Raw genomic sequence first — 27408 nt, forward strand, 5'->3', positions numbered from 1 at the left:
AGCCAGAAGAAAGATTGAGATCCTCCCATTTGCTACAACATGGAGGGATCTAGAGGGTATGATGCTAAGGCAAATAAGGCAGACAGAGAAAGAAGAATACCATGATTTCATCTTATATGTGGAATCTAAAAGAAACAAAACAATGAATAGACAAAACAAAACAGAAGCAGACTCATAGATACAGAGAACAAATTGGTGATGGCCAGAGCCGGGGGGATGCGAGGGGCGGGGAGTGGCGGGAGGGTGAAATAGGTGAAGGGGATAAGAAATACAAATTTGTAGTCATAAAATAAGTCAGTCATGAGGATGTAATATACAGCACAGGGAACGTAGTCAATAATATTGTAATAACTTTGTATGGTGACAGATGGTAACTAGTGTTAAGGTGATCATTTTGTAATGTAAATAAATGTCCAATTACTATGTTTTAGGTCTGCAACTAATACAATATTGTATGTCTTCTATACTTCAATAAAAAAGTAGATAAATAAATAAGGATGGGGGTCTCATGAAGGGAGAGACTCTGGAGGGCTGGCCCATCACCGACCTCTGTGCCAGGCAGGACATGGGGCGTGCTCTAATAAATCTCTGTAGAATGTATGAAAACAATTGCTTTTATTTTCTGTGAAGGCAGCACCACTAACATTTCTTTAAATGACAAATTGAGAAAAAGACTTGTTATATATATGAAACAGGATTAATATCCCTCTCTTATTAAAAGTTCATGCAAATTATAAAAAAATGATGACCCGTAAGATGGACAAGTACGTGATCAAGCTATTCACAAAAGTGGGAATACAAAGATTAATGAACATTAGAAAAAATGCTGAATATTAATAACAAAGAATTGCATGTATCTGTCAAATTACAAGATTAAAAAAAATAAGAATATTCAGTGTTGCTCTGCGTCTCATACAGTTTGGGAGGAGTTAATACAAACTCTCCAGGAAATAATTTGGCATTCTATATCCACAGCCTTAAAAATATTTACTACTTTTGACCCTGTAATTACTTTTCAGAGACTATATCTTAAAAAAGTTATCCGCTACAAAGAAAACTTCATAACAATGTTCATCATAGGGTTAAATATGGTAGTAAAAATTTGGCAACTACATGTGCAGCAATAGGAAAATAGATTTAAAATTATGGTATAGCCACACAACAGAATATTATGCCACCATTTAAATCATTTCTCTAAAGATTTTAAAATACCATTGGAAAATAATTGTTTTAAAAGATACAGCGAGGACACGAATTATCTTGTGATTGCCAACAATGTAAAATACAGATAGAAAAAATAATAACGATAGCATATGCATTAACTTGTATTATCTCATTTACCCTCACATCAAACCTCAGAAGCATATATTTTCTTACTGGTTCCATTGGACCGGTGAGGAAACGAATATACAGATGGATAGAGCTACTGTCTGATCTAATGGGTGGGCTAGCAGGATTTGAAAGTAGGTTGGCTCCCACCTCCATGCTTTTAATCAGTGCTCTATACCGTTTACTTTCGTTAAAATATAACGAAATGTTTTCAGTAGGGTTAGAGGTTTGGGGGCTCAGTGGCCTCTCTTACACTTTTCCATAGCTTCCAATAGTTTCTACAATAAACATGACTTTTAATCATTATAAATGATCTTAATAACAGTAATATTAAAAAAAAAATCCCAAAGTCAACTTGATTTTGTCTAGTCACGGTCAGAGTCTATAACAGGGGATTATCTACACTCCCAACCCCGCCCCCTATTTCCAGTTCTCTCTCCCCAGATGCCCTGGGGAGGCTCTGGTCTCCCTTCCGGCTTGTTCACGGGGTTTCCCCAGGTTCCACCCACAGGACCCGGATCCCCATTCTGGAAGCACGCTCTTTTCTCCCTGCGCCTGCGTCGCAGCAAACAGCTCTAAGGTGCAGTTGCCAAGCTTTCAAAGGCCGCAGGACCTTCCCGGGTGCCTCCCCTCGAGGCCCCGCAGACCCCTAGCTGCTGGGGGTTCAAGCTCCAGTCGCTGGCCGAGGCCGGGCACCCACCCGGGAACGCAGCGACCTTCCCGGGGGAGCGGCGCCCGCGGGACCTCCCCCAGGGCTTGCAGGGCGGGGTGGCCTCTGCCCACAACGTCCATCCGAGAGGCCAGAGGCCGCTGAGCTTTAGGGTTCAAGTGCGAGGACCAGCTCCGGCTGCCAGCGGTCCTGGAGCGGTGCCCCTCGGGGGTCGCGCACGGAGCCTGGGAGGCACCAGCCCGCCTGGCTGACCATCCATTTTCAGATTAGGACCGTTGCTGAAAACAATGGTTATTTCAAGCTGAGAACTAGTCCCTGAGAAAATCGAGTGTTATTTAAAGAGAGATGTCTGGGACAAAATTTACAGCTTGAGTCCTGGGGGAAGTTATTTGTGGGGTGAGTGTTTTTTGAACACTATCTCCTTGTGAATTAATTCTCTCTCTGGTCGCGAGCAAGAGTCGGGGGAACTGTTTGTGTAGCCTTGGGAGCCACAGTGACCCTTTCGGGGGGCTAGGGTAAGGGTCGCCCTTTGGGAGCGCGGCGACTGGTCCAGAGGAGTAACCAAGCTTTCCGGGTCGCTGGGGCAAGCGTTTCACTTGAGCCGGCCTTGCTCATGGGAGACATTCACACGGGGTCCCACAGCCTGGCTGCGGGGTCCTCTGCCTGGAAGGAGCCCTTCATTTCCCAGGTCCGCTCAGGGGGAAAAGGGTGAAATCCCCAAATCCGCTTCCTTTTGTGGTTAATAAAAGGGCGCAGACAGCCTGGGAAAAAAAAATTACAAGTGCAAGCGAGTAGCTTGCGAGTTTCAAAGTTTGCAAACCCGACTCCGGTGAAATCATTGAATCATATGTTGCAAGTTTCAGCGTCTAGTGAAGTTTGGGGGACGCATATTCCTTGTGTTGGTAAAATGTTTGCATCGCGCGCCCCAAGTCTGCTGCTCCAACGCGGAAAGCGGGGCCCAGCGCGGGTGGGGAGGGTCTCCAGTCCGCGACGCCGTGCTCGCTCGGGGCTTCTGCCCAGTTTCCTGCCTCGGAGTCGCCGTGTCCGCCCCAGCCCAGAGCAGTTTGTGCAATTTAGAAACTCGATAGGAGGCAGCAGCTGATCTCCCACCACCCTAAAAATAATCTGCTCCGGCGCCCTGCGTGCTTCGGCCAGGGGAGGAAAACTCTGCCTTCCGAGTAAGTGAGTCCGTGTCTTTTACATAAATATCATTTAAAAAATTTAAGAGTAAGGCTAAGCTGTTGTTTTTGATCTTAACATTTCGGCAACCAAAAGGCGCCCGCGCACTCTCGAAGCGCTTTGCTTTTCCGGTCGCTATTTCTAGGATCCAGGCACCGGGCCCCTGGCCGGAGGAGAGAGGGCGGGGGGATCAGGTTTCCAGCTTTACTTACAAAACTCTGCCGGCTCCCGCTTAAACCATCTGGAGAAAGTGCAAGGAGTTATTACAGGACTTTTTTTCTCTTCGACATTTCCTGTCTTGTTCGTGAAGGAGCTTTCTATCTGCTTAATTTTTGTTACTCTCTACTTTTTAGGAGTTCTGCGTCCCGGTTTGAAATGTACACTTAAGACAGTGTAGGAAGCCGGTGTTTTGAAGGTAGCGCAAGCGCACCAGTAGGGGTGTGAAGCAGCGTCAAACGATTGCCCAAGGTATTTATTTGTTGCTTTATTTGTTCAGTTTGGGATTTTTAAAAAAAACCCATTGAGGGGTCTGTCTAAGGAATCTTATCTGCTGAGTAGTCCCAACATTCCCCTTGGTGTGCGATAGAGCTTCGGCGGGTGAATTCAGATCAGTATTAGATCAGAAGTCTGTGGGCGTTTTTGCTAGGGATTTTTCTACTTGGATCTGTCATATTCATAGATAAATGGGTAGACAGACATCTTTTAGTACATATTTTATGACCCATCGGCTGAATAACTTCAAAAAGTTATTACGTTTGTTTTAATAAGTGATCTGATCCTGAAAATGCCCTAGATAATGATAAAGCCCTAAATAAGTTCTTGAAAATGTCGTGTTTCTGTCTCACCACGTAATTTGGTTGATCTCTGAATAACTGAAGAACGAGTTATTTTGTATGTAGGAATGAGAGCTTTTATATTGCCTTTAGCATGTTTGCTTCAGGTGTTTCCAGCATGTTAAATTCTCTGGGGTTTGTACTCCTTTAGAACTGACACTTTCTGCTGGGTGAACAGGAAAGAGTGTTACTTTTCACTTGCTTTATTGTATATTCATCAACTAAATCCAAATTTTCTAACTCCTGACGGTGTGAAACTTCATGCAATGCATTTCAAAGAATAAGAATGCTGAGGGTAGTATTCCTGCCTTGAAATCATAAGTTTGGTCATCAAGGAGTATTTTCTTTTTATGTTTTCTGCTCTACAGACCATCTCTGTAATCAAAGTTTCACTTTTGATGTTTGTCTTCAAAATCCATACAGTCAAGATCTCCAACCTTATCTGCTGTCATAAACGCTTGAACATCTTTCCGTGGGGTCATGCTTGTGGGGAGAAAAATGTCACGTCTTCCTGTCTGGCCTCTCTTCCCTCTCCCCCATCCTTGATGCTTGGGCCTGTCAGTGCTCAGCTGAACCAAACAGCTCCAGAAAGGGCGGGGCTGAAGGCTGTCACGTGACAGAGTTTAGCCAGCAAGAGCAGCAATTTATACTCTTCCCAAAGTGTTCCTAACTTAACCTGGGTTCTGGGAGGGAAACCCTGAATGACAACTGGAGATTTAAGAGTTAGTTAAAAATCCTGATTGAAGAAAATGCCTTTAGTAAACAATAATTATCAACATATCTACAGGTTTACTCCTTCGCTGTTTTAGTCCATGTAAATTTGTAATATGGGATGGCTGTTAGAAATGTGCACATGCACATGGCATATTGGAAAGGGGGCCTAAGGGACAAGGGGAAAAAGATGGAGGAGGAGGCAGGAAAAAAAAAACAAAAGGAGGGATGTGGTGAGAGGTAGTGAGCAGGTTAGGAACTGGCGGAAATGTGAGGGTAGAGATTACGGTAGAAGGAAGAAATCATTCTAAAGCTTTTACTTTACTAATCAGAAGTATACACTTAGTATGATTATGTCATTGTATGTTTCCCTGTCTGGTAGATCACAACCTTTACATTATACCAATAACTATTGGGATTAGTGTGTATATCAGGAGTGTAGTATGATTTATATAGTCTAAGACCACAGTGACTATTTCTGTCATGTGCACTATTGGATTCCTAGTGTGTAGCACATGGTCAGCATCAATAAGTATTTTTACAGTTAATTACTCAATGGCCTAGAATCCCAGCCATCAGGTACATGGCTGCAAATGTTCTTTGACTTCTTCAGGTTGTTGTTCTTCTGTGATATTTTCTTTCCACAATTACACACATTTATCCAAAGATTACTTAATTGGTAGGTTTCAGGATTCAGACAGGCAATGCTTATAGCTAATGAAGTCTATGTTTTGCAACTTCAGATTATACTTTAGCATCTGGCTCAATGATGATGATTAAATATCAAGGTTTATAAATGTGGCCAATTGGAATATTATAATTTGGATAAAATTATAAAACTAGCTAAAGTAAAAATTATTTTCTGGTTTGTTCTAGGAAAGTTTATACATGTCTTTCAAGTAACAGTCGGCTTTAAGTTTCCTTTTATCATTTCTTCTAAATAAAGGAAACAGTCTTAGAAATTCCACTACTACCTGTTGTTTTTTAGTTTCTGTTCTTTCCAGTTTTACTGAGAAATAATTGCCATACATCACTGTTTAAATTTAAGGTGTACATCATTATGGTTTGACTTACATGTATTGTGAAGTAATTACCACAATAGGTTTAGCTAACATCCATCATCTCATACAGATACAATAGATCATACAAAGTTTCCATTTTACTGTTATTTAAAAAAATCTCAAGTCCTTTTAGTCTTTTTATCCAACTTCAAACCTTAATAGTTGGTAAGGATTTGCCAAGTACGTAACCTCATTTTGAATTTTTTTTAAATGTAACTTTTTTTAAAGATGAGAAAAAGTCTTGAGTAGAAAGCATATCAATGATTTGTCAGAAAAAGGGCTTACCAGAAATAATATGTGGGAGGAATTCTGGATAAGCATTTACAGCCTGTAAACTCCTCGGCTTTCTAAATAGTTGTTCGACTCATGTAATGCTTTACAAAACTTTTGCTTGAAATTTGGTTTCTCCGATAGTTTACCTATTGTTGTCAATCTTTTCTGTGTAACACTCTTTGTTTTTTTCTAGGAAAAAATATTGTTTGTGACCCTTGCTAAATCAATTATCAATGAAAGGGAAGAGAGAAAAGGTACAACTTTAGTTATTCAAACCTTTGCCAACCTTTAATAATCTAACTCAGAATCCAGTGTGGCATAAATATGGAAAAGAAATAACGTCCAGTGAGGTTAAAATCTTAAACTGTTACTTATTTTAGTAAGAACGAATAAGATCTTTTCTTTAAAAAAATAGCTTGGAAGCTACATGATACAGTGGGAAGAACAGAGTTTATAGTCAGACATGTGGGTGTGGATCACCACTGCCCCACTGGTTGGCAAATTACTGAACCTAGTTGAACCTCAGCATCCTACTCTGTAAAATACGAATAACTTCACTAATATTGCATGGTTGTTCTGAAGACTTAAGATAGTGTATGCACAGTGTCCAAATTTAGTAGATATTAAATAAATAGTAGGCGTTACAAAAGAAATTTTCAGAACGCTAAAACTCTTGCTCGGATTTCACAGTAGTACTTTGATGGAGTAGACCCATGCTCCTATACCATCTGTTTCAGCACAGCAATGAAAGGAATTCATTTAAAATGTAAGTCAGAGTGTGTTACTCCTCTGATCAAGACCCCCTGGTGGCTCCATTTCACTCAGAGTAGAAGCCAAAGTCCCAAGAATGGCCAAGAAAGCCAAGGGTGATCTTGTCCTCTGTTTCCTCTCTAAACTCTACTTCTACCCTAATGGAATGCAGATTTCCAATTAAAAGGCGTCCTTTGTTTCAAAGCTCAGTTAGGGTGCATTTCATGTCAGAATATGCTCTGACTACGGGACCTACCTGAGTAGTTTCATTAAATTGTCACATGAGTTATACTTAATTTGTCTTAGTATTCTTCAAAGAAAGGCCAGTTGCTGTTTGCAACCACATTGGTCTCTGTTTATTGGCATTTCCTGCAATTAATGAAATGTTGCAGTAAATTGTGCCCTGCTGAAGTTGTTTGTTAATGCATTTTCAATGAATGAACGTGGGAAAAGATTTGATGTTGCACCATTTTGTCTTTTCAGTCAGTAGTTTCATTTTTTCTCCTCGTTTTTCTTGATATATCACCACTTTTGTTCTGTGAAACCATTTTAGTCCAACAAACACTCCTTTGGGGTACCACTGTTGGTAGATATTAATTTTATATATTTTCCAAATTAAAATGAAATATCTTTCTCTGAAAAAAAAAGATTGAAGGGAAAAACTGGCAATGTTTAAAGCCATTATGAGAAACTCTCAAATGGCTTTGGCATGAAATTTCCTATTTTCTCAACTACAAAAATAAAGGAGATTAATTTTATGATATGATCCCCTCTTTAAGGCTATAATTTATGAAGGGGGATTTAGTAATAAGAGGTTCTGTCTCTTTTATCTCTCTTTTAGAGTAAACCATATAAGAAGAAATGAGCCTTTCATTCTGTGGTAACAACATTTCTTCATATAATATCTATGATGGCGTGTTACAAAACCCCTGCTTTGTGGATGCCCTCAACCTGGTCCCTCATGTCTTTCTGTTGTTTATCACTTTTCCAATATTGTTTATTGGTAAGTAATCTACTGTCCAATATTATATCACCCCATGTTTTATAAAAAATCTTATTAATGGCTGAGATTTGGTATAATGTTGACTTAATTTCTTCAACGTGAAAATTGATATGTAAGTCTGTGAGAAAACAACAAGCAAGTATTTTGTGTTTTCCAATGATTTGTATTCTTGGCATATGATATTCCATAGGTAAAAATAGAATGCCTTCTAGAAATGGCCTTCAAGAAGCAGCAGCGGTTTTTTAAAAAGAGAGAATTATATGAGATGGATCTAAAACATTTGTTTGGCACTTGCTTTGTGCTAGGTGAAGAGAAAGGAAAATGGGTAAAAACACAGTACTTGCCTGGACTATTCACTAGAATTGTCTAGTGAAACAGATTTTTCAAAGTCAAGAGAAATGACTATACCACATTATAAACCCATTTAGAGATACAGGAACAAATTATCGTGGGCATGAATCTGCTAGAACAACTAATTCTTCTTGGGGCTGATGGGGAAGATTGCATAGAGAGTGACATGTCTGGGGACTTGAGGATGTAGAGTGTGCAAATTAAAGTAAGAGTGATGAGTGTGTGTTTCAAGTAGAAAGAGGACATGTGCAAACCATTTGCAAAGGAATTAAAAATATAGTTTTCGCTAGTATTTTACAGTTTACACATACACAAAATCCTATTATTGAGAGCAATTGTGTATAATCTGTATAATTCCCCCAAACAACCAAAATAGATCTTTTAACTTTGGTTAAATTATAAAATACTTTTCATATATAAAAATGACAGAGACTAATATAATAAACACCTGTTGAACTTACCACCACCCATTGTAAGAAATTTAACAGTAAGAATATAAGTGAATCCCTCTGGGTACCATTTCCTGATCTTGTTACTCTTCCCACATCCTACATTCTTATCCATTCAAAACAGATAATTGCTGTTTTCAATTTGATGTTTAATATTCCCATGCATAATTTTGCTCATAAAAGTAAATGAAAAAGCTATCTGACTGATTTTCTTAAGAAAGTTAGCATAATTTAATGATCTGCTTTAAAAGAAGGCTTAAACATAATTTGTATGTTTTATTTCTTCATTTAACAAATATTAATTGAGAGACTACTGTGTGCCTGGCATTCTAACAGTGATCAAAGATTTTCTGTTATATGAGATAGCATATCATGCAAAGGCCAATATAACTTTTGGTACATAGTTATTCATATTAAACAAATGTATAGATATTAAATATATTGGGACCAGAGTGGCCATATATAGAAACACTCGTTGTTTATGTGTTATTATTTATAGGACATTAAGAATGTCTTTTGGCCAAAAGTAGAACGTCTATTTTTTTATGGCAATTCTACAATTAATAATTCATTTTTGACATCTAATTGACTTCTTGAGAGCGATTACTGTGACAGTCCTGTTTGCATCTCTCGCCTCGACAGGCTGACAAAAGGGTATTTGAATCAAATGGAATTGGAGTGAAGGTTGTCAGAGGAAAATGGTGGATAAAAACGCAGAGTGTTCATCTATAACATTGGCTATTTGAGTTAGGGAGAGATCATAAATAGTAAATCTCAAAGAATATCAGGTATAGGGAGAATTATGTTGCAAAAAAGACAGAGCTTGTCTGCAAGAGTTTGCAGCATAAATGCTAGTAGAATATGTTAAACATAACTAATCTTCCAATAGTGAAGTTCATATTGGAACAACTAAGACGTGAATTTTGTTTTCAAATAATGCTTCAGGAATCCCTTTTGTCCGTACAGAAATTCCTTCCTGCAATATTTTAAGCACAAACTCCCATTCATTCTTGAAGTATGTGGGGCTTCTCTATGATCAAAAAAGTAAGAAAAAAAGGTGACAAAAGGACACAAAGTGGGGTCCTTTCCTGGCACACTGTATATGAGTTGGCATTATTCTATCTAGAGTTTTGAGGGGAAACCATCAAAATTTACTGAAATGTAATCTTGAAGTTTTTCTTTAGGGATGAGCTAAAGTTATAATATTCTTGATCCTTCTTAAAAGTTCATCAATGAACAAGACTGTAGCTTTCTTTGAGAAAATATCACCACTGTTGAACAATGCTAATCCAGTCATAAGTTATCATTTTTCTCACATGATATGTATATGATTGAGTTGATTCAACTAAGGAGTCCTATATTTCATCACTAAATACAGCTTTTTTTGTTAGTCTCCCCACAGAGCCCATGTTTTGAAAGATTTTAGACACCAAATTGCTTTTATTAATATCATCCTTAATTTGGTTTCCTTTTGAATGTATCAGAGACCTGTCATTAAGAGCTTTGATTAGCATGAAATAACCACCCCGAGTTGGCGTTATTTTTGAGCAATGAAACAAATATCAATGTGTTAACCTAGGCAGTCTTGCAAAAATTAATTGAAATTGTGATTTTTTTGACATAATGAAAACAGACCAGGATTTCCTTGCTACCCTAGAGAGCACCAAGGTTTTATGAACCCCCCAAAGCATATCACAATGGAAATTATTTCTGTGGTTATGATTGATCCTTTTGTTTATCTCTTTACTTTTTTCTCTTCTTTCAGGGTGGGGGAGTCAAAGCTCAAAAGTGCAAATTCATCACAACACATGGCTTCATTTTCCTGGACATAACCTGAGATGGATTCTCACATTTGCGCTCCTATTTGTGCATGTTTGTGAAATAGCAGAAGGCATTGTTTCAGATTCGTAAGTTATTACGCTACACTGGTGAATATACTGATATGGGTAGTAGTTAAGAGCGTAGTGGGTCAGGCTTAATTTTTTGGTTTTAACTCATTAGAAACAACAGCTATCACCCATTTTATGTGATAATCATGAGTTTTGTCCATATTTTTGTGTTGCTGCATAATTTCTCTGATAACGTAAGTTCAGATTTCTGTGACTTGTGCTCATTCATTTACTTTCTGTTTCTTTGCTCCTTTCATTTATGTAGCCCTTCCAGAAAGTTCTCTCCTTTTAGACACTTCCATGTTTACCTTATCTTTCAAAACAGTTAGAAAGATTGTCTATATTGACATATAGCTCTAACAACTATATATTTACATATAAATATATAATCAATTCTCACATGTTTCAATTTATTTTATAAGAAGCAAAGATAGATGAGGCAGGCATGAAAGAAGTCTGAGAACCAGTGAGGATATAGCTATAAGTGGAGGCAAAGCACAAAATTATTTTAAAATCAGGATTTGTCATCAAACTCCTATTTCAGAAAGAATTTTGTCATTCTTATAAAAGAACTAGTTTATATTAGACAGTTAGGATATAATGAATTCTGTTTATAAACGTGAACATAAAATGGAAAAATATTTTTATCACATAGTAACAGAAAATAAACTCAAGTAATAGTAAAATTTTGATTATGAAATTATGCTAAATATTACACCTTTCGTTGAAGAATTGATATGAAAGGTCTTTAAAGTTTTTAAAAAGAAAGCTCCAAAAATCATTGTCTTCTCATCTCTTAAGAACCTCCCTTGACATCTGTTTATGGTTTTCTGTTGCAATTAACAAGGAATGAAACTTCTAAGCTTTTGTCATGGAGCCAGCTATTCTGTAATGTTTTATGACAGTTCTTTGCATATATTTTCACATCTTAGTTTTTTATAAAGAGAAAAATCATAGACTCTAAGATATGCTACACCTCCACGCATTTAGAAGCCTAATTGGCTATTATTGATAATTGTTTAAAACTCTTTGACATATTTGCATTACGTTGTATTCGCATAGCCAATTCTCGTCTTCATTTTTTCTTCCCTTAACATATAGATTGACCCTACATGTTACTGTGTGTATGTGTAAGGTGGGAGATAGATCGGTTCAATATTTCCTAAAAACTTGATTTCATGAAGGCAAGGATGACTCCTCCTTTCTAGCCTCATGGTTGATGTGTAGATTCAGAGACTTAGAACAGAGGCTGAACTAATAATGATAACATATGCTAATAACATATGGCAGCAACTTGTTTTATAGTGGTCGTGATGCAAGAGGCTCATCCTAAAAACGAGCAGAAAGACACTCTTGACCTTGTGCTACCCCCCCCCATTCTTTAGCTACAGACTTCTTCTCCTTACCTTTTTCTCCAGGCCTCTCAAAAAGTCATCTTTCAGTTACTTTTGATTCCACAGATTTAGTTTGCTTTCTCTCTTGCCTTGTCCTATTCTGGAAACTGCTTCTACAAGAATCCCAAAGAACATTAATGACACCTTAATGGATGCCTTTTCCTCCTTAACATACTTATTACATTAGACACTTCTCTATTCATTCCTTTCTTCCTTCTTTCTTTTTTAACAAAATCTTTATGAACTGTTCTTTACTTAAAATATCACAAATGCTCCTTAGAGTTAGGGAAACAATGCAAAGACTTTCCTGACTGAATGTTTTATTTTTTTAGTAATATAAATATTAAAGCTATTAATTTTTCTTTTGAAACATCCTTATCTGTTTTACACAGGTTTTTGTAAGTGCTCTCTTTTTTATTTCTGTCTAAATAATTTGTGGTTCTGGTTTGGACTCTCTCCTAGATCTAGAAATCATTTTCATTTTGCTCTTTAGTTTAATTGGATTGGTTTATTATTAGAGCCTGTAATTTGTTAAATGAATACTTTTTGGTATTTATTAACATTTTCTTTATAGTCAAATATTTGATTATTGTATAAGTATTTAATGAGTATTAGAAAATAATATATATTCTTTGTAGGAGACAAAATTTTATTGAGTTTATGGATTGGATTACCAAAGGCCTGTGTGGTGATTATTTTTATGCTATTTTATCCATCAAATTCTAAAAGCGCGTATTAAAATCTTCATTATTATTGTGTTTTCATTTAGGTTTTTATTTCTACCATTTTCTCTTTCTTTAAAATTATCCTTTTGTCCTCCATGCTGTATGCTTTTTGATTTTCTTCCTAACTTTCTGACTAAAGATTTTCTGCTATATTGGGGTGTATGTGCTTCTACCAGAACACTGAGGTCTGCGAATCATACTCTAAAAATAATAGAGATTAAAGGAAAAGGTAGGGTTGGGACACCACTTGAAACCTATACAACTCTATAAGTGGAGCACTGACAAAATCATAGCAGTCTTAATAAAAACACTAGTATGGTTAAAAGACACCTTAAATCTCTAATGAAGAAATGTCGCCGTCAATATAAAACCTTACTATTGCTGCTGTCTTTATTAATCTTTTATTATTACCTCCCTTACTGATGTCCTGTCATTCTTTTTCTAACATCTTGAATTAACTACTTGATTTATTTGTTATAACTATTTCTTATTGAATATGTTTAAGGTTATAAACTTTCTTCTGGGTATGGTTTTGACCACCTTTTATAGGCCTTGATCGATAGTGTGCTTATTTTTAAATTTCCTAAATAACAAGAAAGTGATTTTTTTTTTATTCTTTCTTTGGTTCAATAAGAAGAGAGTATTAGAAGCATTTCCTAATTTCTATACTGATGAAATATTTATTTCCTGCTTTTTTTCTCTTTGACCATTTTGTACTTTTTCGGGGAGGTAGGGGGTGGTTTTTAAGCCAGCTCTTATGCTGTTGTAGTACTTTCACATTTTCGTTAGCGTGTCTGTATGAATGACCCCCAATACATCACTGATCGTGTTCTGAATCTCTGCATACAGTTGCATATGAGACAACTCCCTTTGCGCGTTTATTAGACACCTTCAGAATCCACATGGCCCCACTGAAACTTACTAGCTTCCTCTCTCCAATCTGCTCATCCTCTTAAAATCTTCTTTGGTCACCTCATCCGCCCAGGCACTCTGGGAATTATTCTCTACATCCATCACCATCACCCTCCTACCCTAACGCTATTAGAGTCCTGTCCATTTTGACAATTGTTATTTTCCAAATGTATTATTTCCTCCATGTTACTGTTTCCAAAGCTTAGTTCAGATTTTCATCATCTCTCACCTGGCCTATACCCACAGTTTGTGAACTGCTTTCCTACCTTCCATGTCTGTCTTCTCACCTCAAATGCACACACTACCTATGAACTCCATCATCCACCTTGTTACCAGATTGATCTGTCTAAAACCCAAATCTAACTGGACCACTTACCTGTATTCAATTTTCCATAAGATTAGATACCAGCTCCTTACCATGGTATACAAAGCTTTTCATGATACATCTTATTTCAAACTTTCTGTTTAAGAAACATTAAACTAGTTGGAATTTTGAACATGTTACACTGTTTCATGCTTCTATGTATTTGCACACTCTGTTCCCTCTTTTTAAAGTGCTCTTCCACCTCTTTCCTGAGTACCAGATTCCTTTTTTTACATTTCAGTTCCCATTGTCAACCACACCTCTTCTGAAATAATTTCCCCAAAAGTTCCTGTTTCTCCCACTCTCGAACTAGTCACTCAGTTCTCTATACCAACTATTTATGTACCAACATATTTAAGTAATTTGAGAAAAGTTAAATGTTTAACTATGTGGCATTACTAATGCAAATAGAGTTGAGGACTGTCTACCATGCGAATCTGGTCCAGTCATATTTCTGATCCACCTAAAGCGCTCTGTTGCTCTCAGAATGAAGTCTAGTCTCCTTGCAGTCATACTGAATCGCTTGCAATACCCTTAAGCATATCTAGATTCTCTGCCTGGAGCAGTCTTCCTCTCTTCTTCCTCTGGGTGGTAGTTCCTCATTCTTCAGGGCTCAGTTTAGCAGTCCATTCCTTCACAAAGCTTTCTCTATCTCAGACACTGGCCCTATGTGTGCTCTCAGTGCCTTCACCCGTGTTGTAATATCGTATTTTCTATTGCTGTCCTCAACAGACTATAGATTTTGTGATCATGGACACTAAATCTTGTCTTGTTCACTGTTCACTTGTTCCCTGTTGCATCCCAGAATCACATGTCTGGACCAGTAAACATGTGTTCAATGAATTAATGAAAATAGAGAAATCACTGAGAAGCTTAGGAAAGCTATCAAAAGAATAAACATACTTTTCACGTACATTAGAGTACATATTCAGTTGATTATTTTTACTTGCTTTAGGTGTTAAGTTATTTCAGCAGTTCTGCCCTTCAGTATAGGAGTAGTCATGTATTTGTTTTTGTTGTAAGCATTTTGAGGTCTTGTTAGCTGTGTTTACTCAACCCTCCATGTTAGGGTAAATCCTTCCAGTGGAATTATGTCTTCCAATATAGTCTTTCTTTATATATTCTTTTAACATCTACTACTGCATTCTGTATTTTAAACATTTTATTGCTGAGAGAGAGTTTTAATGAAAAAATTGGAAACAAAATGAGAAACGATCTGGAACCATCAGCTTTAGACTCTGATACTCTACCGCTCTCCGTAGACGGCGGGAGTCGCGGCATCTCCACCTGTTCATGCCAGCTGTGATGGGATTTGTGGCCACTACAACATCAATAGTATATTATCATAATATTGAAACATCAAATTTTCCTAAGTTACTTTTAGGTAAGTATGATCAAGTGGTTTTTTTTACCCCCCAAAGAGTGATTTGTTTTTCTTTTTTCTCATAGTATGTGCTATCCCTGTGGGTTGGGAGCGGGAAGCATGGGAAAACCACAATAATTAATTCTTCAGTACTCTCCCAGCAAATGTGGAGAGGAAAATAAGCTAAGTTGCTCTGGGCTGTGAAAACTTCGTTTCCCCAGGACTTTGTTTCTCCAATAAGTGCCCCTCATGGTGTACTGGTGTGTGGGAGGAAGAAAGTGGCAGGGATGTGCTGGCCTTCTGGCTCTCAGAAGCTGTACTCTAAGAATCAGAGCTCTGCAAGGAGCTGCTGCATGGTACTGCCCCACGAACAAGTCATCTCATCTAGTTCCATGTGTTTCTGCCTCTGGCTTAGAGTCTTGAGGCATTTTTCCCAAGGTTCCACCCTTTCATTGATGCCGTGGGAATGTCGCACTCTTCTTAGAATTGCTCCCGAGCTTCAGGGGGCTCCCTGGAGCAGTGTATGCTTCCCAGCATGCTGAAAACCATGTTGTCCTGAGAAGCAGCTGCCCCCAAAGCACAGCCCTTCACATCTGCATCATGCTTAGCATTGTCTTTTCAGCCTCTCTCGCCTCCTTGTCTTGTGGAAATCAGAGGATGTCTAAAATGTCCCTAATTTTATTTTTTCCTTAGGCTGAAATAATATAACTCATCCCAATTAGTTAGATTTAGTGCTTTGTCCCATCCCATCCTTGCATTCCTTGGTGTACACCTTCATAAAGAGAGCTGAGGTGAAGGTATAGAACAGGGATCATGAGAAGCTTCAGGGTCCTGTGAGTCTCTGAAAATTGTAGGTCCAGTTGTGCGTGCTCGTGTGAGTGAATGCGTCCAATTTTCTAAGCTTCATAGATTTTCATGTGATTGTTATATGATGAAACAACATTGACTACTGACACAGAAATTAGGAAAAGTGATAATTAAACCACACAACTATTATTTTATTCGCTTGTCTAGAAGACATTAAAATTTAAAATGGATAGTGGAAAATACTGATTATTTCATGCTATGTTGTGTCACATTATGTGACTGGGCAAAGGCAATCTAACAAAAACAAGTAGACAGGGTTAAAGATTAATTGAAAAGGCTTGTCCAAGTCTAAATTATCTTAATAGAAAACTGTTCAGTACAAAATGGTAGGCAGTTGTTATCACAGAAATCTCTTTGTGAAGATGCCAAAAAAAAGAGTGAAATTTCCAACAGGCAGCAGCAAAAAAAAAAAAAAAAAAAGGCATTGGGAATTTGATACATTAGACATTAGGTTTCTGAAAAACTGGTGATATGTTATAATATGTAATTAAAAAGAAAATATGCATTTTAATAATATTTTGAAAGAAATGATCAAAATCTGGCTGTCATTTTTATGTAGATACAAGGAAGAGGGTACAATTTGATCATATTGCTGGAAGGACTTAGAGAGATGAAAGTCTAACTTTCTCCATATTTTAGGAGAAAAAAACTTGGACCTAGAAGAGTTATGGCTATTTTAAGACCAGAAACTAGGAGTTTTGTCCCAACGTTATACTATGAACATCACCAAACATACAGAAAGTTGAAAGAGTTATGTGAGCACTCATATACCTACCACCTAGATTTGATTGAACTTACGTTTTATTCTGTTTTATCACGTCTACATCGTTCCATCTCTCTATCCATCCGTCAATCTCTCTTATTTTTTGATGGATTTTAGAGTAAGTTGCAGACATTAACGTGCTTCACTCCCTGATTGTTTCAGGGTGTGTATCATTAACTAGAGTTAAATATTTGTTTACGGTTCTTTTTGTGAGATAAAATTTACATTCATGAAGCACAGAAAACGTACTTAGCCAAATGCATACACCTGTATAACCCTATCGTGATAGAGAACATTGCCATCATCCATGCTCGTTTTCCTATGCCCCTCCCAGTCACTCCTCATTTTCATCTCTACAGAGGCAACATCTAGTCTGATTTTTTTCCCACCATAGATTCGATTTGCCTATTCTAGAACTTCACAGAAATTGGATCATACAGGATAAACTCTTCTGTGTTTTAAGACTCAGCATGATTTTTGAGGCTTATCCATAATATAGTATCAATCATTGTTTTGTTCTTGTAGTTCTTGGGTAGTATTCCATTGTGTACATATACCACAGTTGTTCCATTCTCTTGTCAATAGACATCTGGACTGTTTCTAAGTTTTGGCTGTCATGAAAAAAAAAGCTGCTATAGAAAAAAACAGAAACAAAATCAAACAAAAACCTGCTATAAACATTCATGTGCAAGTCTTTTTGTGGATCTGCTTTTATTTCTCTTGGGTAAATGCCTAGGAGTGGAATCGCTGGGTCATAGAGTAGGTAGGTTATTGTTTATATTTGTAAGAAACCACCAGATCTTTTCCCAAAGTGGTTTGTTTTACATACCCACTAACAATGTGTGGGAGTTCCAGTTGTTTCACAGGCTTACAACATTTGATGATCTTGATCTTTCTAATTTAGCATGCTGGTGGGTATGTAGTGATAACACATTGTGGTTTTAATTTGCATTTCCCTGATGACTAATGATGTTGAACACTTTTTGATGAGTTTATTGGCCATTTGTTATCTTTGTGAAGTGATTATTCATATCTTTTGTCCATTTTTTATTGAGTTGCATTTTTATCGTTGTGCTGTAGCAGTACTTTATATATACTAGATACTAGGATGTCATCAGATAGATGTTTTGAGTATATTTTCCTCTCAGACTGTGTCACATATATTCATTTACTCAGCGAGGTCTTTTGATGAGCAGATTTTAATTTTTATGTAGCATAATTTATCATTTTTTCATATATAGTTACTGCTTTCCGTGTTTTGAGAAATCTTTGCCTTCTCTCAAAATATGTTTCCCTCCTATTCTCCTGTTTTCTTTTAGAAGCTTTACAGTTTCAGTTTTTATTTTTAGGACTATGATCCCTTTAAAATTAATTGTGTATATTGTATAAGGTTGGTGTTAAGGTTATTTTTTTTCCCAAATGGATATGGATATGTTCCAGCACATTTGTGGAATAGACTTTCGGTTTCTCATTGGATTGCTTTGGAACCTTTGTAAAAAAATTAAATCAAAAGACTGTTTAAGTGTGATCTATTTCTTGGCTCTATATTTTCTGTTTCTTTGATCTATTTGTGGATTTTTATACCGTTGCCATTCTGTCTCGATTACTGTAGCTTTGGTGCTATTGAAATCATGTATTATAGTCGTACATTTCCTTTGTTTTTCTCCCAAGATTGCTTTGGATATTCTAGTTCTTTGGATTGCCGTATTTAGTTTAGAATCAGGTGATCAATTTCTCCCCCCCCCCCAAAAAAAAATCCTGTGGGATTGTGATAGGGATTGCACTGAAGATATAGAATGCTTTATAGGAGGATTGACAACAGCACTGAATTTCACAATCCAGTCTTCATTGATTTGGGTCTTCTTTCATTTCCCTTGGAAATGTTTACACTTTCCAGTCTATAAGTCTTCCGTATCTTGCTAAATTTGTTACTAGCTTTTTGTTTCACTGCTGCTGTTATAAATGGAATTGCGTTTTAAATTTCATTTTCTAATTGTTTCTGCCATTGTGTAAAATACAATTGATTTTGTACATTGACCTTGTATCTTGCAATCTTGGAAATTCACTTATTACTTCTAATTTTTGCTTTGTAGGTTTCTTAGGATTTCCTGTGTAAGCAAACATACCATCTGAAAGTAGAGACAGTTATACATATATTTATCTTCAGACTTTGTGCTTTCTTTGTCTTGTCATGTTGCATTAGTTAGGACCTCCAGGAAAATACAGAATAGACATACTGAGAGTGAAATCCTTGTCTAGTTCCTGATTTTAGAGAAAACAGTCTTTCACAACTAGTTATAAAGCTAATTATAGGCTTTTCATATAAGACCTTTATCAGGTGAGTAAGTTTTCTTCCATTCAAAGCTTTCTCAGAGTTTTTTTTTTCTTAGCATGAATAGATGTTGAATTTTATTAAAGTTTTTTTTTTTCATCCATTGGGAAAATTTTATTTCTATTGGTGTGCTAAATTACATTGATTTTTTCATATGATAAAGTAACCATGCATTCCTGGGCTAAACCACACATGGTCATGATGTATTATTCATGCTATATATTGCTATATTTTATTTAAGATGTTTTACATCTATGTTGTGAGAGAGATTAGTGTTATTTTTTGGTAATATCTTTGTCAGGTTTTCGTATGCTGGGTTATACTGGCTTCTTAAAATGAATTGGAAAGTATTCTCTATTTTCTGAAAGACTTTGTGTAAGATTAATTTTACTTTACCTTAAATGTTGAATAAAATTCACCAGTGAAGTCATCTGGGCCTGGAGTTTTAATAAGGAAGGATTTTTAATTATAAATTTGTTTCTTTATTGGATATAGACTCTCCAGATTCTCTATTTCTTCTTATGTCAGTTTTGGTAAGTTATGGTTTTTGAGCAACTTTCCACTTCATCTAAATTTTTGATTTATTGTCATAGAGTTGTTTATGCTATTCCCCGATTAGCCTTTTGTAGATATGTAGGATATGTAGGGACCACTCCTCTTTCATTCCTAATAATAGTAGCTTGTGTTCTCCTTCTTTTCTTGAACAGTCTAACTTGGGACTTAGCAGTTTTCTTGACCTCAAAAAATCAATCTTGTTGGCTTTGCTCATTTTCTCAATTATTTGCTTTTTATTTTATTGCCTTTTACTCTTATCTCTCTTGTTTTCATCCTTTTATTTATATTTTTCATTGTCCTTCTTCCCCTAGCTTTTAAGGTAGAAATTTAAGTCATTGATTTTGGACTGTCTTTTTTCCTAAAATAAATATCTAAAGCCGTAATCTTTCCTCTAAGTACTGTTTTAGTTGCAATCCTTAAATTTTTAATGTGTGGTATTCTCATTATAATTTAGTTAAAATATTTTCTAATTTCCCTAGTGATTTCCTCTTTTTTCTTTTTTTTTTTGAGGAAGATTAGCCCTGAGCTAACTGCTACCAATCCTCCTCTTTTTGCTGAGGAAGGCTGGCCCTGAGCTAAGATCCGTGCCCATCTTCCGCTACTTTATATGTGGGATGCCTACCACAGCATGGCTTGTAAAGCGGTGCCATGTCTGCACCCAGGATCCAATCCGGCAAACCCTGGGCCACTGAAGCAGAACATGCGCACTTAACTGCTGTGCCACCGGGCCCCCCCCCCCAGTGATTTCCTCTTTAACAGCGGATCATTAGAAACGTGTTTTTTTCCAAATATATGGAGACTTCTAGATATCTTATTAGGTAGAAAGACCTCCCTTATCTCTGTGCCTGGTGTTCACACCCTGTATAATCCTCTCCCCTTGGGTGTGAGTGGGACCTATGACTTGCTTCTCGCCGATAGAATATGGCAAAGGTGAAGATACCAAATCAACTGAGCCTCTGTTGAGACTGCAGCCCTAGTCAACACCTAAACTGCGGCCTTGGGAGACCCCGAAGCAGAGAAGCCAGTTGACTCATGCCCAGACTCTTGACCCATGGAAACCAGGAGATAATAAATGTGCATTGTTTTAAGCTGTTAAACTTGTCATAATTTGCTAAGCAGCAATAGAAAATCAATACACTTATTTCTCTTGAGTTTTCATTGTGATCAGAGACCATACTCTGTATGATTTCTGTTATTTTAAGTTTATTGCTCCTTGTTTACTGAATGAGTATATATAGTCTGTCCCAGAACCATGTACACTTAACAAGAATGCAGATTCTGAAGATGTTCGGGTGTGTTTTTATAATGTTAGATATTGAGTAGTCTTATAAATATCAAATAGTTCAAAGTGGTTGATAGTGTTTAGATCTTTTAAGTCTTTATTAGGCGCATGTGTATTTTTATTATGTTTTTCTGAAAAAATTGACATTTTATCATTATTAAAGGGTTTTTGAATTTCTAATGATAGTCTTTGTCTTGAAGCCTACCTTATCTGGTACTAATATAGCCACTCCAGGTTTCTTATGCTGTTTTCATTGTATATCTTTTTCCTTCCACTTATTTTCAATCTGATGTTTCTTTATATTTGAGGTGAATCTCTTTAGATAGTATATAATTTTGTCTGGGTTTTTTCCTAAATCCATTCCCACAGTCTCTGTACTTTAAGTTAAAAAGTATATATATGATAAGCTTATATGGCAATGTTCAGTTCTTTTTCACTAAGGAAGTTTTGATCACCCTTAAACTTTCTGGCTTTGATAAGTGTTATCCAAAGTGGATTGTCTTATGCATGTTTTAGATTTCTTCTTTCTCATCCCATATTCATTTGTACCGACCTTTATTCAAAGTTTGAAGTATACTGAGTCCTCGACAACAGATTTCTGGGAAAGTCTCTGCTTCCATTTCATATTTCCCGCAAAATGTTGGCTGTAGTTATGAGATGGTGTTGCTCCCCACCTTTCTGACTTCACCACTTGCAGCCTGGGGTTGCTCTGTAGGATCATTGCTTTTCTCTGTACTCTGTGGACGCACGTGGTGTTTTAAACTGTTTGGGTGAGAAGAGTCACTTACTACTTGAATGCCGATCTGCAAAGCAGAAAACCATGGCTACATGGATTCCAGGGTACAATCATTAGACAGATCCCTGGGAGTTCCAATCCACTTTTCTATTGGGTAGTTTACACAGATACCAACTTGTGAATTCTTCATATAATCAGGGCTTCTTAAGAAACAAGACGAGAAGATAAAGTCGATTTTAAAGTCTACAGAATTACACGTAAGTTCTGAAGAGTGTAGGCTCTTCTTATTTACACATCTCCTTACGTCTGCCCATCTATCACATATGATCAGAGTAGAGGACAGTCATTTTAAAGTCATTACCACAACATCAATTCAAAACTCCAGAAGTGCACTAAAGCATATATGTTTGTTTTCTTAACAAATAAAATTATCTAGAAATAGAATATTTAAAATTGTTTGTTATTAAAAAGCATTATATTTTTATTGAAATTTCAGTGAAGTTTTAAAAAGTATCAGGGAAAGATTGCATCATTTTCTCTTTACTTTTTATTTTTCCAGCTCTATTCCTGTATTGGGTAATGGCCTTTATTACAAAAACCATAAAATTGGTCAAGTACTGGCAGTCCGGTTGGGGAGTATCAGACCTGCGTTTCTGCATCACAGGCATAATGGTCATCTTGAATGGACTCCTGATGGCTGTGGAGATCAATGTCATTCGGGTCAGAGTAAGTGACTAATGATTTTTGTTTAGTTACTGGAACTCAAGACCCCAGTATTAAAGATCACAGTCAGCTAGAAATTATTAGTATGTAAGAGGATGAACAAATGTATATTATCTTTGTATGTATATATCAGGTTGAGTTAATCACTCAATTTCAGAGCATTAATGTTCTAGAAAACTCAGTATGACCCTAGAATCTATTTATTCATTTCCAAATATTGATTGAACGCCTGTTATGTGCCAAACATTTTGCTTACTTCATGTTATAGATAAAATTGTTTTCATCAGGAAGTTCCATCTTCCATGATTGGTGCAAAGCAAACCTGAGTTAATCAAACTATGTATTCTCAGAAATTTTGAACTAAAAAGGAAATAATCTCATCCAGCTTGCTCATTTCACTGGTAAGAAACTTCTGTAGAGGTCACTGTAGCCGTATATCCAAAGTTACATGGTCAAGAGTTGTACTTCGTATTTGATAACAAATGTATTGTACTTTTTCGCCACATGATGCTGTCAGTTATATTGTGTGACATACTAGTGACTGATTTTTCACTGTTCATTTTCTATCAGAGCACTTTGAATTTGCTCTGAAGGGCAAAGATACATGCTACAATGAGTAGTGGAGAACAGTCACTTAACATCAGCCCGACAACACATTAACAGAAAGTGACTCAACAATGGTGTTGATAACAAGTTTTAAAAATCTAAGTAATATAAAAATCTTCATTTAGTTGACTCTATCACAGGATATCACAAAAGATTGATTTTTAGTAAGTAACTTTTAAAGGGATAACTCATTTTTCGGAATTGGCCCCAAGTGGATTAAATGTGAAATTCTGGAATTTAACTAGTTAATCTAGTTAATTAGTTAATCTGGTCACAACAAAAGGGGAAATATTTCAAAGAGGAATGGAAAGAGGTATGAAAATGTAAATTTTGGGTTCCTGAAATGAAAGGTAGAGAAATTTAACATTTCGTTTTTAATATCTGGAAAAAGAATTAGGTTAATTTCTATTCTGTGGAATGTTTCTTTCCATAGAGGTATGTATTCTTCATGAATCCTCAGAAAGTAAAGCCTCCTGAAGACCTCCAGGACCTGGGTGTGAGATTTCTTCAACCGTTTGTGAATTTACTGTCAAAAGCAACGTACTGGTGGATGAACACGCTTATCATATCCGCTCATAAAAAGCCTATTGATCTGAAGGCAATTGGAAAATTACCAATAGCAATGAGGGCAGTAACAAACTATGTGTGCCTGAAAGAGGCATATGAAGAACAAAAGGTAATTTAGTATCTGTTTTTCGTATCCATCATTGTAGTGAATGGGCCTGTTAAGTATAGAGACACTAAGCTTAAATAATGTCTATGGTTAAGGAAGAGCAGATTTTCTCTATCTGTCTTTCCCAATAGTTTTGAGTCATGTTAATTGGGCTGCTGAGGAAACAGAAGAGCCAATGAAATATAGTTTTGTTGTGTTAGTTGCACAGTCAATACACGAAGAGGGCTAGAGAGAACACTGCCTTTTCTCTGGGACCAAGGAGAAAGTAAGAATTCAGTTCAGTGATTATGTGTGTCTAATCTTTGTTTCCATGTATAGCTTTGTTACCATGTAATAGAATATTAATAATTCATGGAAATTTTTATTAAATCTTTTTTAAGTATCTTGCCAATAACTTTATTTAAGGGAAAATATATCATATCCATCAATAACTACCTTTAAGCAACTAAAATCCTTAAATTAATTATTAACTAAAATTTGGACTCTATTTCAAGCTTAGGAAACTAAATTAAATAAAAGGGGGTCATCTACCTACTGAATGTATCATCTTATATATCTACCAAAATTGATTTCTCCTGGTACTTCCTTTGAGTATTTATAATTGCTTTAAAATTTTTAAATATGAGAATCTTTAGATATTTTCAGTTTGTCTTGTTATCATTGTGAATGGTCATGTATGCTATCCACATTAGTAGGTGTATTTTATAAGCAATCATCTACAAATATTCTTGTCATTAAAAATACACGTATTTATAACAACATTGGAAGAGAGCAGGGTATGGTGAATCAGTTAAAGAGTTTTTGGCTGTTCTGAATTGAGATCAACAAAGCATTTATGGTAAATGATGAAAATGACCTCTGTTTTGTGTCAAAAAAAGAGTGTTATGAAATTAATATTGCAGGAAATGGTTACTACAAATGAACCTGAGTCATCTCTCTGGTTTCACCTCTGGGAAAAGTATTGCATAATATTTTTTAAGCTTCTCTGCTGAAGTAGAGATTAACAGTATAGCCTAAGCACAGCTTAAGTTTTCTGAGTGCTCTTTGTAACACAAATTAGCTTGAACTTGGTGTGTTAATATCTTTTATCAATAGACTTTGAAAAATAATCCAGTTATTCATCTAACAGGGAGTTGAATATGAATCACAATTGAACTCGATTGCATTGGACTGGCTTCTTTGCCACAATGAAAGAACTTTCTCCACTTCCTCTCCAAGACCTAATCGTGATGATTGTTCAGACCTTAAAATCTTTTCAACAGATGACTGTAGATGTGTGAAACCATGAATTGGCTTAAGCATATATGCCGCTTTTCATTCTGCGTTCCCTTGAGGAATAATTAGGAAACACAAATCTAACATAGGTTTAAAAACTATTAACTACCGTTCATGGCGATGGGAAATACCTGGAGGAGAAACAATTTGAAGTTGTGATGACCTGTTTTGTTTCACTTGTAGTAATTTGATAGATGACTCTCTTATGATCTAATAACTCCAGAAATCTTGACTAATCTGTCAATAACCTTGATCCTTGTACCTTACTATCGCCTTTTCCTTACAATATTTGGTGATATTTGTAACAGATTTATACTTTCTAAATCAAAAGGGATTAAAATGAATTCGGTCTTAAGAATTTTGGGTCATCCTTTGACAAGTAAAAATAATATGAAGTCTTTGAAACACTGGCCTGGTTACTTTTCATTCTCTCTAGTTCATTAAAATGCTTTCAGTAGCTACTGTTTGCATAGAATGCAAGGATACAGAATTATACATCCTATACTGAAAGGGACTCATTAACATTTATTTATAAACTTTTAAAATAGCAGAAGGAATTTCCATAGTTGCTGAGATTAATTGCTGCTCTAGTCATTTTATTTTGGTTCGTCTGTTCTTTTTCCTTTCAGAAAAAAGTAGCAGATTATCCAAATCGGACTCCATCTATATGGCTAGCAATGTACAGAGCTTTTGGGCGACCAATTCTCCTTAGTAGCACATTTCGTTACCTTGCTGACTTACTGGGTTTTGCTGGACCTCTCTGCATTTCTGGAATAGTTCAGCGTGTGAATGAAACCCAGAATGGGACAAATAACACAACAGGAGTAAGTTTGTGGTGTTTTTGAAGAGAAACATATTATTGGCAGATTTCATTGTAGTTACTTTTTATTAACTCAGTTTTATGAGTAGTTCAAACAGGCTTATTTACAGAGAATTGAGTGTTTTTTTAAAAAAAGAAAACAGTTTTCCTTGTAGAGAAAATTACGTGTTTATGTATTCATTGAATGGATGTGGCCAATAGCATTATTTCTCAGATTCAGAGCCTATGAACATTAATAAACATCTACTGTGTGCCGGAAACTATGCTTGGAAATTTCACATTGATTATTTTATTTGGTCTTTATAGCAATCCTTTAAAGAGTTTCAAGCATGAGTACATGAGAGGTGGCTGAGTCATCTTTTTAGAGGCCTGTGACCGATGATGTTATCACATGATTTTTAATCTATATACGTCTCCTTTTTTATATGATAAACGCTATCACCGTGTTTCCCAGTGAGCAGGGAAAGTCACATTCTGATATTTTTATTAGATATTATGGTACTATTTGGCAGCTACATAGTATAAGATATTTGCTATTATAAATTTTTAATCATATGTTTTCTGCTCTTAAGAAAGTCTGCATCATGAACATCCTAGTTTCTTCCTAAGAGTTGATTTCCCTAGTTTCGTGGGTAGAAACCCTAGTCTAGTTGCATCAGTTTTCCTTTTCTGTGCTCTCAATCCGATTTCCTGTCCTCTTTTCTTTACCTTTTAATTTTAGGTCTTATTTGCCTCAGTGAAGGTTTTTCTGGTTGTCCTAGTTGAAATTTGACTCTCCTTGGCACTCCCCTACCACGCTGTTTACTTCACGTTGGCACCTCCTATGAATGCTATTTATAATGAAGTGTGTTATTCATGGATATGCTTATCTTTCTAAGCTGTGAGCTCCTTCAACAGAATAGCTGTGGACAGTTCATATTTGTTGGCACAGTGCTTAGTCCGGTCCCTTTCCTATGTTAGTGCTCTATTATTATTGGGGTGAAGCAGATATTTTCACCATTAAATGTACTTTTGTGATGTTTTGTCCCCAGTTGCCTAATTACACACAGATATCTAAATTCTACATAGAATTCTGTCATCCTTCTGCCTTACTCATGTTAACCATGTTTTTCTGAGAAGGAACAGAACTCATGCATTTGTATGTATCCCCGTGAAACTAGAGGTAGAGACCAGAAGTAGAATTCAGTGGATCTAAGTCATAAAAAATGAGTGGCCAAATTGACATGATTTGCTTATTCAAGTGGTACCTTTCCCTCGCTTCTAGCAATCAAGTTACCATATGCTATTGTTACAAACAAAAAGCGATCAATTTTGTGTATCCTATGATGACTGCAGTCGTTTTCCTACTAAAACAGTTTTTCATTAGTTGTATTTGTCACTGAAAGTATCATGTGGGCAAAATCAATAGCCAAATTAGGTATTTTATAATTTATAATTTGTTTCATTAATATAAATTAAGATCTGAAACTCAGAAAAAGTCAACTGTGTAGAATTATTTTAAATGAATAAGGCTACAGAAA

The 27408-nt window shown here is 36.3% G+C and overlaps 1 protein-coding gene across 12 annotated transcripts in view; it reads left to right on the forward strand.

Moving 5' to 3' along the window:
• Positions 1 to 1737: 1737 nt before the first annotated feature.
• ABCC9 (ATP binding cassette subfamily C member 9) overlaps positions 1738 to 27408 on the forward strand; it is a 123589-nt gene continuing 97918 nt past the window's right edge. For 3 of the 12 annotated variants that reach the window (XM_046679506.1, XM_046679582.1, XM_046679575.1), the window contains exons 1-9: positions 2445 to 3177; positions 3532 to 3646; positions 6250 to 6310; positions 7648 to 7809; positions 10375 to 10516; positions 15156 to 15277; positions 22351 to 22517; positions 23554 to 23796; positions 25698 to 25892. In XM_046679506.1, coding sequence (XP_046535462.1) covers positions 7668 to 7809; positions 10375 to 10516; positions 15156 to 15277; positions 22351 to 22517; positions 23554 to 23796; positions 25698 to 25892 — 1011 coding nt within the window. In that variant the 5' untranslated portion in view covers positions 2445 to 3177; positions 3532 to 3646; positions 6250 to 6310; positions 7648 to 7667. Of the gene's footprint in view, positions 1910 to 1940; positions 2396 to 2443; positions 3182 to 3203; positions 3647 to 6249; positions 6311 to 6763; positions 6823 to 7647; positions 7810 to 10374; positions 10517 to 15155; positions 15278 to 22350; positions 22518 to 23553; positions 23797 to 25697; positions 25893 to 27408 lie in introns of those variants that run through there. The other 9 variants (XM_046679543.1, XM_046679536.1, XM_046679526.1 and 6 more) reach the window with 9 other exon arrangements.

The sequence above is a fragment of the Equus quagga genome, chromosome 1 (genome assembly GCF_021613505.1).
Source record: "Equus quagga isolate Etosha38 chromosome 1, UCLA_HA_Equagga_1.0, whole genome shotgun sequence".
Taxonomy (NCBI): Eukaryota; Metazoa; Chordata; class Mammalia; order Perissodactyla; family Equidae; genus Equus; species Equus quagga.